Source organism: Lagopus muta, chromosome 7 (genome assembly GCF_023343835.1).
Source record: "Lagopus muta isolate bLagMut1 chromosome 7, bLagMut1 primary, whole genome shotgun sequence".
NCBI classification, from domain to species: Eukaryota; Metazoa; Chordata; class Aves; order Galliformes; family Phasianidae; genus Lagopus; species Lagopus muta.
Genome location: NC_064439.1, coordinates 6,889,734 through 6,903,967, shown reverse-complemented (window position 1 = coordinate 6,903,967; position 14,234 = coordinate 6,889,734). Strand labels below are relative to the sequence as shown.

Genomic DNA, 14,234 nt, shown 5'->3' with positions numbered 1-14,234 from the left:
TGGGATCTTCTGTGATTCTGTTCTTAGTGCAAATATTGATTGAAACAATTAGCTGTATGTTACAGACTTTTCAAGTGGTATTTTCTGTGGAAAAGTTAAATTACAGCTGTCAGCACGGAATGCATTTCACCGTTTTGTGACTGGAATTATTTTTCTCAAAACCAAAAATAAATTTGCAGGCTCCAAAATCTCCTACAACTGTGAAAGAGAGGTAATGAACGAAAATAAGTTAATGGTATGATCTAGTATTTTCTTCCAACGCCTTCAGTACCTCATTTCCAACCTGCCTGACGTTACGAAGGCTTTTAGAGGGATCCTGGGGAGGGGGGCGACAAATAACACCAGATGTGGTTGTATCTTCTGCTGAAAAGAAGCAATTATGTTTAATTAATTAAAGCCTCTGATTTTCTTCAGTGTTAAATAGGTTGCTAAAGTATGGCAGGGAGTTCAGGGAGTGAGTACTGCTCTTGTGCTTGGAAGGGCCTTGTGAGTACTTTGGTGCCTAATATACAACATGTAGCTGTGAGAGAAAACCCCAAACCACGTGCAAATTATTAGATTAACACAGAACAGTCATTTTCTCTGCCCAGAGACCTTTGCCTGAAGAAATGTGTTGGGGAACACTGGGAAGCCTTCGAGCATTCCAGCAGCAAGTGGCTGTGTTTACCTGCATAGTCCCACATCCATCTGGTGCTGGCTGATGTGGGGCTGTTCAGTAGAACCACAAGAAATGTAATGGCGTAGATATCTGGTGCCGTGTATGGCAGCTTCTTCTGATGGCACTGTGCAGTTTGTTCTGGTTTAAATATATATGACACTTTGGTTTTAAGGAGCTGTACTGGAGGCTTGTAGAACAGTGGATAATTGGAGGGGTTGCTGTTTTCTTTTCTAGTCTCAGAAAACTGCCGTTTATTATGTGTATGCTGTCGCTGCTCACATGTGAGCAGGCTAGCAGAATGGTATCCTCCTATCCGTAGGGTTATGGGTGCTCCCACAGTTATCATCTTTATCTGAACAAACCCTACAAGAATGCCAAGAAAACGAAAGTCCTTCTATCCTTGATCTCTTCCTACTTTGCTCTTTCATTTACACACGAGCAAAGGGGAGTGTTTTTTCAGCCTTTGGTTTTAGCTGTGTTATAGCTGTTCCTTTCCTTCTTTGAAGTGACAAAACCTCTCCCAAACTCAATTAGAAGGGATCTGGTTAGGTGGGACCAGGCAGACCCTCCTCGCTTTCCTGCAGAGCACCACACGTAGGCTCACAAGGTGATGGTCTGTCCCAGCTCTGTGCGTGTGGTCGTCTTTGATCCTTGAGAACCAAAAGCATTGCATGATGGAGTGTATGTTTTTTAGCTGATATAGCAGATCTAGTTCTGAGGTAATGCTACTGCTACATCTCAGTATTTTAACGGTTGGAGAAAAAAAAAAAAAAAAAAAGGAAATGCTGATTTTAGGAATTATTTCATCACTTAAAAAAAAGAAGAAGAAAGAAAAGAAACCAACAAAGCTTCTCCCAACATGGAACTAAACCCAGACGTCTCAGAATTCTCCATGAAAGAGGAACCCGAAGGGGTTTCTGTTCAGGGAGCTGCCTGGGTGACATCCTGATCCAAGGCGGGCTGGTTGGGTGAATGGTTGCCTTGGAGCTCTGGGACTTTGGAAACACCGAGATGCCCCGAACTGCTCAGAATTTGTGTACTTGGAATCAGAAGCTCCCAGGGTCTCTCAGGCTTTCTGTCAGCACGCCAGGCAAGTTGCCAAGTAGCCTGAAAATTTGGGAGGCGAAGTGCCAAGCTCTTGGCTCCCTTTCAAATGGGCTGCTGAACAGCTGGGAATCTGGATGCTAAGGCTTCTCAGCAGCCCACCGTGCTCGTTGTTGGAAAGCCAGGCAGAGGAAAAAAAGGGTGAAATTTGTGATACAAGGCTCTCTGCTTTCTGTCAGAGCTTGGTTGAAATGGAGCTAGATCTGTCTGGTATCTTAATGTTGATTTGCTGTCCTGACATTAAGTCTTTTTAAGGTGGTAGCATCTAGCCAGCTCTCTTAATGTTCTGTTTTAAGTGTCAGAACATTTATTTCACTGAAAATGAAACGTGTTTTGATTGAATTGCTTTAGCATTGATATTATTTGATAGAAATTTCTTCCAAGGGTGCTTGGTACTTTGAATGGGTTAGTGTCTGTTTTATTGCATGTGGAACTACTGGCCAGACTTTGGGTTGTGCTCTCTGACATCTCAGAAATTATCTTCTTTGTAATGAAAAGATGTATAGCAAATAGAATACTCATATAATGCACTGGTTTAATGTTTTTGGTGCTTTTTTTAAAATCAGGATAAGTTTGATTGAATTTTTCTTGTAATAATAGCCAGAAAATTTGAGGGCTTGACTGAAATGAATGTTGTTTGTTACCTAAAACAGGAAGAGAGGGGAGGAAACTTTTGATTTGCAGAGCACTCAAATCACTGCTTGAATGTTGTGCAATTTAATGCTGATAATTATCCCCCAAAAATGAAATTATTTAAGTTGGGAATAAAGCTTATAATAAAAAAACAATTAAAAGTGCTTTCAGTTTATGAACAGTTTTCTCTTCTATGTTTGCAGGCCTCGGAGTAGAGGAAAAACTGCAGTGGAGGATGAAGACAGTATGGATGGTTTGGAGGCAGCAGAAACAGAAAACACTGTGGAAACAGGTAATGAGAGAATGGCATTGATGCTATCTGGTCGTTGCTTCTTCCTTGGAAGTTCGTTTTATTACACAGAACTTTGGCAAGGAAGAAGTATTTAATTTGGTAGTATGACACATGCATTTGGGCAGACATTTAGAAATATGTTATTTAAATCTATATCAATTAATGCTCTTTGAACTTATTTCTTTTAAGTAGTCTAATGAAGATGCTCTCCTTATTATAGTTAGGTAGTGGCTCTTTTTGTTTGTTTATTTTAGGGTAGTAGCTAACAAAATTAAAACTTCTGAAGCAGAAGCTGCGATTTTTAGGATACCTGTGGAAATACAGCATTACTAGCTGACCTGTATCCTCAGCTAACTAAAGCAGGTGCTATACCAAAGGGGGGGCCAGGATAACCTCACGTTAATGCCTCCTGCTGCTGCTTGGGAAACAAGAGCATTCTTGCTTTCCTAAATATTTGTTATGATAGTACCCAAATGCTTCAGTTACCAGAGAGATCGCATTGTACTGGACTGAGTGTTGTTGCAACAGTTTGTGAGTTCTGTTCTGGCAGGTGAAGAGTCTAAAGAGACAAACAGATGAGCTAACACACAAGATAAAAGCTGTGCTGAAGAACTGTCATCTCTTTGCCAGGCACGTGTCTGTAGCCATTTGCCTGTATTTAACCAGGAACTGAATATATGTCGAAGGGTGAACTCTGCCAGGAAGGATTAAGCCAGGGCCAGTTGGTGGAAGGTTTTAGATTTGACAGAAATAAAAACCTTAAAAATGCATTGAGACATAAGGGATTATAAATTTAATTAGATAGCCCTGTATGCATAATGAGCAAAGTGGAAGAAGGCACAGACACATAACAGCAGAAGCTGACGGTCAGGGGGGCAGATGGATGAAAATGCCAGCTGAGGTAGGGGACTTGTTAGTTCTACTTGTAGCTGTTAAGTAAGGAGGTAGAGTTGTGAAGTCTTTAAATCTGAAGACAGGAATCTGTGCTTAGTGTAGATGTATAGGGAGAACAAGCAGAGGACCTCAGAAGAGCAAGGTGTTTGCTGCAAGGTTTTATGTAGGCCATACAGCAATATGGTTGCAGTTAAAGCTATGAAAGTGGGGACTGAAATTGTCTAATGGATGGAGAGTCAGCTTTGACTGTGTATGCTGGTGTCTTGCTTCTTACTTGTTGATGCTGTCATCAGGTTTAGGAAGGCTTTTTACTCAGGATCGCGTGCTTTTGGGAGTGTCATGAGTGTTTAGTCACAACCTCTGTTGAATTTAAGCATTGGTAGTGGTTTGTGGTGAGGCTATATTAAAGCTGAATACAAGAGTGTATCATTATTTACTTCTGCCAGTTTTTTTTCTTCCTCTGGTAATAAGCTGCTGGTGGTAGATAAGGTAGTAGTGAACTACTTGCTAAACTTGAAATTGAAGAAGTTATAACAGATGTTTTTCTGTAGGAAAACAGCAGAGTAAAGAAAAACTTGTTCTAAATGTGTGTATTCCATTCATAACTCCTCCCATCTCATGTGGTAGAAACATTCTCCTGAAAATCAGGGAAGAAGACAGAAATTGTGATTTTTACCTGCCCCTTCCTCCAGTTAAACAACTGCTGATACACTGTTTAGGGATTTTACTGATGGGTAAATATTTTTTACTTCTTACATTTCATTATTAACAAAGATTCTCTGTAGAGAACTGAGAGCATGTTTTACTGTGGAGGAGTGACACGAAGAATTATTTCTGAATCTCCAGGAGTGACTGTAGATAAATCTCTCCCTTATCCTTCATCAAACTCATCCTCGCTGTCACAAAGGGCTGCGGCTCAGACTAAAGGTGCTGCAGCATGGAGCACTGTGCTGGAAATCCCTGAAGGCCGTAGGCTCTTTCTGTGTGCTGCTGGAAGTGATGCACCACCACCTCAGCCCTGAGTTCAGGATCCTTTTCACAAACTGTGTATTAAGAGGAAAGAAGCCTCACAGAAAGACGGAGGTCTGAAATCCTGTTGTCATACTGAGCATTCTGATAGAGGCACAGTAGCAATTATTTTAAAAGTTGAACACGGGGTGGTTTGGTGGAGTTTTAATTGTGCTGACTGAAAAGGCTGCTGCTTCTGAAACTCTGCTAGGAGCTTATCTGTGGTAATAGAAAAGTGTGGGAGAGAGAGGAACCCCGGTTTGTTACTCCACACGGCACTCAAATTGAAGTGTACTCATGGTCCGGTTTGTGAATTGCTTCTTTGGCTGAAAAGGTCTTTTATTTTTGTTTTCATGAAAGTTGTAGACTTGCCAACAATTTGTTGGAGTAGTTGACAAACCGAAACATGATATAGAAATATTATGAAACTCAGAATGAGATTGCTTGAATGTACAGACTCTTGATGTGCAACTTCTGGTGTATTTCAAGTCTCCACATTTCTAGTTTCCTTTTCATTGGGTTTTTTTTTTGTGTGTGTAGAGAATGGTTAAAAAAAAAAGTTCTTGACTTTTTTCTTGTGAAGCATTATAAGGCATTAAAATTACTCACACCTGGAATAAAGGGTACATTTTAGCTGTTGAATCATTTCAAGGAGTGTGGGGGGATGCTATGAGCGCTGAAGTTGTCATTTCCTTTCATAATGTTGACAGAAATCTTTGTTCAAAAGAAAAAACTGCAGAAATCTTCCTGAAGTGACTCTACAGTATTTCTAAGGCACAGCCATTTTAATTGCATTCAAGGAAACAAGTTGCACTCCTGAAAATTTTGTGATATAATGTGTTGAAAGAAGCTCAGTTAGAACTCAGTCTGTGTATAGAGCCAGGGCTGCCCTGTCCCAGGTGCAGAATCCAGTACTTGGGCTGGGCATTCACCAACCACTCTTGTCTGTCAAGATCTCTCTACAGTGCCTCTATTCCCTGAAGGAAGCCAACAGGTCCTCTCAATTTGCAATCGTCCACAAAGTTACACCTTCGAGTCCTGTATCCAAGTCACTCATGAAAACATTAAAGACAAATGGCCCTAAAATGGGGCCCTGCAGGAACCCCCACTGGCTTCTCCAGAATGATGTAATCCAATTTACTATAAGCCTTTCAGCTCAATCCATCAACCGTTCACCCACTGCATTATGTTTTTATCTAGCTGTATATTAGATGCTCTGTATGTATGGGTACTGTGAGAAACAGTATCAAAAGCTTTGCTGAAATTCAGAAAGATTACACATGGTTTCCAGTCGGCTAGGTGGATAACACTGTCATAAAATGAGATAAAGTTGGTTAAACAGGACTTTCTCCTTGTGAACTTGTGTTGGCTGTTACCATTGACTTCATTGTCTTTCAAGCGTTCTTCAATAACTCCCAGAGTGATGCTCTCTACAATTTTACTGGGCACCAAAGTGAGACAGACAGACCTGTGATTACACTAGACTCTTCTTTCTTGCCCTTCTGGAAAATGGGGACTATGTTTGCCAGCTTCCAGTTGACTGAGACCTCTCCATATTCTCAGATCATTGAAAAAAGGATTGTGAGAGGTGTTGAGATGACATCAAGTACCCTGGAATGCATCCCATTGGGCCCCATAGACTTACTGCTCCCACTGGAGCAGGAGATCCTGCACAAGTTCAGGATCAGCTGTGAGTTTATTATGAAAGAGAAGGGAAATTTGGGAAAAGATCTACTTGGAGCTTACTCCAACTTTTTCCTATTATGAAGCAAACAGGACAAAAGCTACTTGAGTTGAATCAATAGACTTTCAGGTTCCTGTCAACCTCAGGGTAGATTCTTTTTCTTTACCTACTAGATTTATCTTTCTGGTAGATTTCTTGACTTCTACCTTGCCGACATTTATTTTGTGACTTCACATTCTCTTTCCAACTGTTTCAAGTTTGTTTTGCCTGTTCCTTGCTTCATTTTTCTTCATCTTGGCTCTCACTAGCGACTTTCCCACTGGTATTTCTCCATCCAATCAATACTGAGCTAACCCATCCCTCTTACTATCATTTTGTAACCCATGGAATCACAGACACGTTGAGTTTGGAAAGCACCTTGTGGTCCATCCAGTCCTAACCCTCTCTAGCAGGCCCCCTAGAATAAGTTGCCTAGGGCCATGTCCATGTGTCTTCTGAAGATGTCCAATGAGATGGACTTGAAGCCTCTCTGGACAGCCTGTTCCAGTGCTCTGCAGTCACCTGCACAGTTAGGTACAAATAGAAGACTTCGTGTGTTTGAGGGAAACTCCTCTGAGCTTGTGCCAATTGCCTTTGTCCTGTCAACACTTCAACTCACTGAAGGCGTGTTTGGAGAATACTGAGTTTTACTGTATGTCTTCTTGTTCTGCTGCTCTGCATAACAATATTTTACTTTTGATGATAAGTCTCTGTCATGCCCCCTGAAAAACACAAAAAGGCACTGGCAAGCATCGTGCCTGTCTGTGCACATGCAGGTGCAAACATAAAACTGCTAATCTAAAGAAATAGTCTAACAAGTGTGTCCTGGTAAGTATTCCACAGGCTTTGTGGCCCTTTGATATTCATGAATGCTTGGCTTTCTGTTTTTTTGACATCTTCCATTAGTTTCAGCAAATTTCTGCTCTTGATGTTTTCTTGGTTCTGCATTTAAATTCACAGGAACTGAATTCCTTGATTATTCTCTCTCCATTTTGAGAACACTTATAAAGCATTCATCTCTTCACAGATTCTGTAATTCTTCCTGTCTTTGTGTCACATAAAAATGTTGGGATTCAGACTGATCAGGGAGAAGCACAGTGGGATAAGAATTTTAACTGCTAAGTCCCTTGGGAAACTCATAGTAAATCCACTGGGTATTCTGTTTACTATCTGTACTCCATACAGCACATCTTAAAGTTAAATTATACTTAATAACAAACCCTTACTTCCCTGTGGTGTTTGGAGATTTCAGAAGTGATAATACATAAAACATTCGGGATGATTTTGTCACTGCCTGCTTTATCATCCCCAGTTACCTTATCATCTGCTGCAGGGACGTTGCCTGGCCAGTTGCTTTCTTGTTGGACTTAATATGAATTTTCTGAAGATAAAGCTTCCTTGTCTTTTGTCCCTGGGCAAAGGACACAGGAATCAGAAACAGGCATTTCTCAGTGCAGGAAAGTCAGCCATGTAGAAGCTGCCTGAGAACTCTGGGCAAATTCAGAACCTCATGAAATCTGAAGCAACCCAAAAGCAGTGTCTTGCCTGTCCTCTATAACCATATGAACCATGCTGACCAGAACCTTCAACTAGGACAAAGCAAAAGACACCTGAGAAAGTCCTCCTTTGTGTAAGTTGATGGAAAAAGCTCCAACTTGTTGACGCCAACAACCTTGTGAGATCTGCTTCGTGCTTTCCAGCCAGCTGCTCAGGCCTCATCAAAGTACTACTTATTGCTTCTGAAATTAATGAAGGGAAGAGCTGACACCACTGAGGGCATTGCCTATAGATTAAATTTATCCATAAATATTTGGAACAAGTATGTGCTTAGAAGCATACATAAGTGTGTTTAGGGGCCAGTAGTGATATGTGTACTCATTAAAAAATGAGCAGTTCAAAGTGCAGAGTTTTGCACTTGGGCCGGAGGAATCCCAGGCATCCATACAGACTGGAAGGAGCAGTCTTTGAGAGCAGCCCTGTGGAGAAGGACCTGGGGGTCCTGATAGATGAAAAACTGAACATGAGCCAGCAGTGTGCTCTTGTGGCTCAGAAGGCAAATGGTATCCTGGGCTCCATCAAAAGAGGGGTGGCAGCCAGCAGGGACATGGAGGTGATTGTCCCCCTCCACTCTGCTCTTGTGAGGCCCCATCTGCAGTACTGTGTCCAGGTGTAGAGCCCCCAATACAAGAAAGACAGGGAGCTGTTGGAGAGGATCCAGAGGAGAGCCATGAAGATGATCAGGGGACTGGAGCACCTCCCCTATGAGGACAGGCTGAGGGAGCTGGGCTTGTTCAGCATGGAGAAAAGAAGGCTGCGGGGTGACCTCATGGCAGCCTTTCAGTACCTAAAGGGAGCCTACAAACAGGAGGGGAACCAACTCTTGGAAAGGGGAGATAACAGCAGGACAAGGGGAAATGGTTTTAAGTTGAGGGAGGGAAGATTTAGGTTGGATATCAGGGGGAAATTCTTTACAGAGAGAGTGGTGAGGTGCTGGAACAGCTGCCCAGAGAGGCTGTGGATGCCCCGTCCCTGGAGATGTTCAAGGCCAGGTTGGATGGGGCCGTGGGCAGCCTGGTCTGGTATTGAATGTGGAGGTTGGTGGCCCTGCGTGTGGCAGGGGGTTGGAGATTCATGATCCTTGAGGTCCCTTCCAACCCTGTGATTCTGAGTTCCCTCTTAACTACGTAGCTGTCTGCTACTTGTCCAGACACTGGAAGAACTGTCAGAACTGAGGGGCGTTCATTGGGCCTTTATTGCTATAAGCATCTTACTATTTCTCTTCTTATTCTGGTGATTTGCTTGTAATAAGGAAATTGCGTGCAGCCTGAAGGTACTGTACATTTTCCTTTAAATCATTAGTCTCAGTTGATAATTATCATCATCCAAACTTGACGGGCCATTTAGAAAACATTAAAATCTTTTCCCTCTGACTTCTGATACCTCAGGAGTTTGTGGCACTGTTTTGTTGCAGAGTCTCTTTGTTTCAAAATTAACTCTAATCTCACTCAGTTTTTCACTGTGGAGGTTCTTTCTGAAATGCAACCTTTTAAAACTGATTTTCTTCAGTGCTGGTTTTGCAGTTTACATATGAAACTATGCTTCGTGAAACATAACCAACAGGTTTTTGAAGTTTTCCAGGCCCCTGCTCATGCAGCCTTCTGCAGCCTAGTGCTCCTGCTGCTGTTTTGTTAGTCATAGAATCACAGAACCCTGAGAGTCAGAAGGGACCTCTGAAGGCCATCTAGTCCAACTCCCTGCAATGAATAGGGACACAGCAGTGATGGTAGGGGAATTAGTGTTGGTGTGACCAGTCAAATATGTTGAAATGGTAGCATGGATCTTTGGTATCATGCACTCTTCTGATAGAATGGCTGGATATGGTACTGTTTGGGGTAGATTTCAGTTCTATCTCACTTTTTAGTAAAGCTGACTCACCAATTTGGTAAAACAGCTGCTGAGGAAGTTTGGATCTCAGTCCTGCCTAATTGAAATCATTGCTAGGAATGGATTGGCTTTGGAGTCCTGTAAGGATCTGCCCTGGTAACCATTCTCTGCATCAGATACAAGAAGTGAACAAAAGTAGCTGATGATATAAATGTTTGCAGGAAAATAGAGTCATAGAATGGTTTGGGTTGGAAGGGACCTCAGAGATCATCTAGTTCCAGCCCCTCTGCTGTAGGCAGGGACACCTCCCTCTCGACCAGGTTGCTCACAGCCCCATCCAGCCTGGCCTTGAATGCTTCCAGAGAGGGGCATCCACAGCCCGACTGGGCAACCAGTTCAGTGTCTCACCACCCTCACAGTGAAGACTTTCTTCCCAGTATCTAGTCTAAACCTACCCTCTTCTAGTTTAAAACCATTTCCCTTCATCCTTCTGCTGCCTGCCCTTATAAAAAGTCCCTCCCCAGCTTTCCTGTAGGCCCCTTCAGGTCCTGGAGGGCTGCTGTAACGTCTTCTTCTATGAAGAAGAAATACCCATTTGCAAAGTGCTGAGGAAGGACCACAGAAAACTGATACAGTGTCTGTAAAACATTGTGCAGGGGAAAATAACCTTCTGTGTTTTGTAGAAACAGAAGTTGGCTCTCAAATATCCTTTGCTACCTGAGAAGGTGATACTGCTGTTCTTCAGATTGCCAGGACTTTGGTGACTTCAGGAAAACGTTTTAAGAACTACTGACAAAGGAATAACAGCCAGTGTTGTGGGTGTCTCTCTTTTTTTTCCCCGTTGCTTTATAAATCTGTGACATGACCGCGTATTAAATGCTGTATGCAGTTTTGCTTCCCCTTCTTTAATAGGACAAACTATAATAGGGAAAATACAGGGAAGGCCAGCAAGTATTATAAAGGAAAAATAGCTTCTGTGCAGGGAACAGTTAAGGTAAAAGACTTCAACCTTAAATTATATGACTGAGGAGGAATTTAATAGGATCCTTCAGAATGATGAGTGACAGGGAGAAAATGAACAGGGAGTGATGATTCATTTTGTTTTATAACACAAAAATGAGGAGACATCAGGTCATGGTCAGAGCATAAAGGTAGGTGTGCTTGCGCTCAGCATGTACTTATATTCTTGCTATTGAATGTTGTAGGCATGAAAAATAAAGGCCTTTCAAAAAGACCTGAAAAACAAATGATGGAAAAGTAAGCAGATGAATGCTATGGAACACCACCTCCAGCTTGTGATGTCTGATCACTTGTAGCTGGTTATCCAGAATACGTTGTTTACAATGACATAAGTTGGTTTAGATGGCTGTACACCAAAAGCCATATTTTTATTTTGTAACGAGTACAAAATTTGCATGATGTGATTTTTTTTATATCAAATACATCTGTTTGGATGAAGTGTTGCATAGACAATGAAATGTCCAAAAGGCAATAAAAGGCTCTCTCCTTGTCTCCATTTGTAATGAGGTTCAAAGTAGGTAGATCACTGCTGGCCTTCAGCAGGTGAAAGAAGGCTATGGAGAGGTCTGTAAATGCAAGATGTGCATCACTTGCAAAACAAAAACCAACCAACGACTTCTGATGTGGTCGTGCATCTTACTTTTGGGAATGGAATTTGGCACTGTTGACTTAAGATGAAGACTTTGTTTATGCCAAAGCAGTTTGTGCGTTTGGTCATTGCTGTCACGCTTGAACTTCTGTCTGCTTTGTTCCCCCTCCCCCACAGTTGTGTGTTCAGCAGAACTGTATGGCTACAAACTTACTGAAGGCCATGTAAAGGCAGCAGCTATTAGCAACCATTTCTGCGTGTCTTTAAGTAACCCTGGTTTGGCTCTGTGGTGTCCTGGTGGTGTGTGTGGGGCTGGTTAGCCGCAGCGTGTCAATTTGTTTCCCCATTTTTGGCTGTTAAAACCCATTCATAAAAGGTCGGGGTATGGAAGATTGCTGCACTTCAGAGGGTGCTGTAGGTGACGATTTGTAAGGCGCTGGGCCTTACAAAGGTGATGTTGAGGCAGTGGTTCTGTTCTGTGTTCTGTGTCTTCTGGCTCTGCAGAGAAGGACCTGGGGGTCCTGATGGATGAAAAACTGAACATGAGCCAGCAGTGAGCTCTTGCAGCTCGGAAACCAAATGGTATCCTGGGTTTCATCAGAAGAGGGGAGGCCAGCAGGGACAAGGAGGTGATTGTCCCTCTCTGCTCTGCTCTTGTGAGGATGAGGGAGCTGGGCTTGTTCAGCCTGGAGAAGAGAAGTCTGCGGGGTGACTTCATTGCAGCCTTTCAATACCTAAAGAAGCCTATGAACAAGAGAGGAGTCAACTCTTGGAAAGGGTAGAAAACAGCAGGACAAGGGGAAATGGTTTTAAGTTGAAGGAGGGAAGATTTAGGTTGGATATTAGGGAGAAGTTCTTTACTATGAGAGATGGTGAGGTGCTGGAACAGCTGCCCAGAGAGGCTGTGGATGTCCCGTCCCTGGAGGTGTTCAAGGCCAGGTTGGATGGGGCCCTGGGCAGCCTGGTCTGGTATTGAATGTGGAGGTTGGTGGCCCTGCGTGTGGCAGGGGGTTGGAGATTCATCATCCTTGAGGTCCCTTCCAACCCTGGCCATTCTGTGATTCTGTGTCCTGAACTCTGGTGAACAGATACCTGCTTTGTTGGTGAGGTGGGAAAGGGAAATAATTTCTCCTAGAAAGTGGAGCATTTTGGTCTTGCTTTTGTAGAGCCCTAGAAGGCCATCTGAAACACTTGGTCACGTTAGGCTTTGTCTGCAGCAGCAATGCCCCTTTCTGTGCAAACAACAACTGTGGCTACAAGTTAAAAAGTTACGATTCCCTTTTGCAGAAGACACATCAGTAAGCAGCAGCTGAGACCCCCGCGATGCCCCTGCTGCACTCGCTGGTACTGGCACTTTCCAGCCTGTAATGCTTTCTGTTCTTATTGCGAGTGCTGGAAGCTCCTAACGTTTGCTTTGCTGTCTGCCAAATTGGAAGTGGGTCTGACAGCGGAGTCCCAGCCGGTGAATGGGCTGAACAGCCGACTCGGTGCATCAGAACAGTAGTGGGGTTTTTATGTTACGTTTATTGCCACTGCTTTTATTTTTATTTTTATTTATTTTTTCCCACCAGGGGTACTGCATACTGAAGAGTGTCTGTAAGATTTTAAAGGAGATTTTTGTGATGACAGAACTTCTTACATTTTTGGCTGTTTTTTCCAGTTTTTGCCTTGGAAAATAGTTCCTAACTGAATAACACCCAGCCTCTCCCTTCAAAAAACAACAGCAGCAGTAACAAAACTTAGGGATATGCTGATATCTTTGCCCTATTGCCACAGCAGAGTCTGCACACATATCTCCTTATCTTGCCGTGGGTTTACCCAGGTGACCTGAAGAACAGCATCTTGTGATTACTAGGAAACAGAGAAGGGGCAATTTAGACTCTGGTCAGCATTGCTTCATCACTATTGCTTCACCACATCTCCACAGAAAACCGTGACCATGTAATGACGTTCCAGCCATCACCAGACTTCTCTTTCCCACTGGCATTCATGAAGGGAACCAGAGCCACAGGTGGGCTCACAAAAACCAGGGTTCTCACATGTGAGCCTGTGTTCCGTCAGCCTCAGAAACCCTCCCTGTGTCTGTTGTATCTCTGTGTATAAGCAATGCAAGTAAGGAAACCAGCTCGTATTAGAAAAGTGGGTGACCTACGTAATCTATTGAGAATGGCATCTGCTGTTAGTTATTGTCTTTGAGTGTTTGCTGAGTTTTCCTCTAGAAAGGAGATTAAAAATAATTGCTGAGGAAATAAACTTACAAACAGTTGGGAATTGCATAATTTTTTTCAATTCTCAGCCCCCCTCAACTCATTGCAATGGGCAAGACCTTAAGTTTGACAGAAGCAGTCATGAAAATGGGATGCAAAATAAAGCCTTCTATATGCGTCTGCAAATGAACTTCATATTTATTAATTATTCATGGTTCCTTCATTCCCAGAAACTTCAAAAGGGGATGCCCTAGCCAAATCTGATGAGTCTTCATTAAAGACATTGCAAAGCAGATAATGTTTCAGGCCAGATGCTGGAGGAACATCTCTGAAGCAGTGATAAGGATATCAGCAGCACCTTTCCCATGCCAGTGCTGGACCCCCACATCCTAGGATGAGTTTGACTCATGGTGCTCGTTATGGCTGTTCTTCCTTAATCTTCTGTTGGAAAACTTCCACAAAGATGAAGTATGGCACACAAAACTAACATAAGCATTCTCATTCGGTTCAGTGAGCACCACATTTTCGCTCTTCCAGCGGCGCGTATTGAGACACAGTTTGGTTATTACAGAGACAGCACTTGAGATGCTCTTCATCTCTTTTAGCATAATTTAGGGCCTTTCCTTGCTGGAGCAGCAAACAGCAGGAAGAAGGCACCATACTGGTGTGAGCACATGTAGTGAGTATGGAAACAATCTGTCGTGAGTTCTTGAGAATGACTC

General features: G+C 42.9%; 1 protein-coding gene across 14 annotated transcripts in view; it reads left to right on the top strand.

Moving 5' to 3' along the window:
• The window catches only part of KMT2C (lysine methyltransferase 2C), a 187,526-nt gene that overhangs the window by 44,808 nt on the left and 128,484 nt on the right, over positions 1-14,234 (top strand). For all 14 annotated transcript variants that reach the window (XM_048951479.1, XM_048951493.1, XM_048951489.1 and 11 more), the window contains one exon: positions 2,599-2,687. In XM_048951479.1, the coding sequence (XP_048807436.1) occupies positions 2,599-2,687 (89 nt within the window). The remainder of the gene's footprint in view (positions 1-2,598; positions 2,688-14,234) is intronic.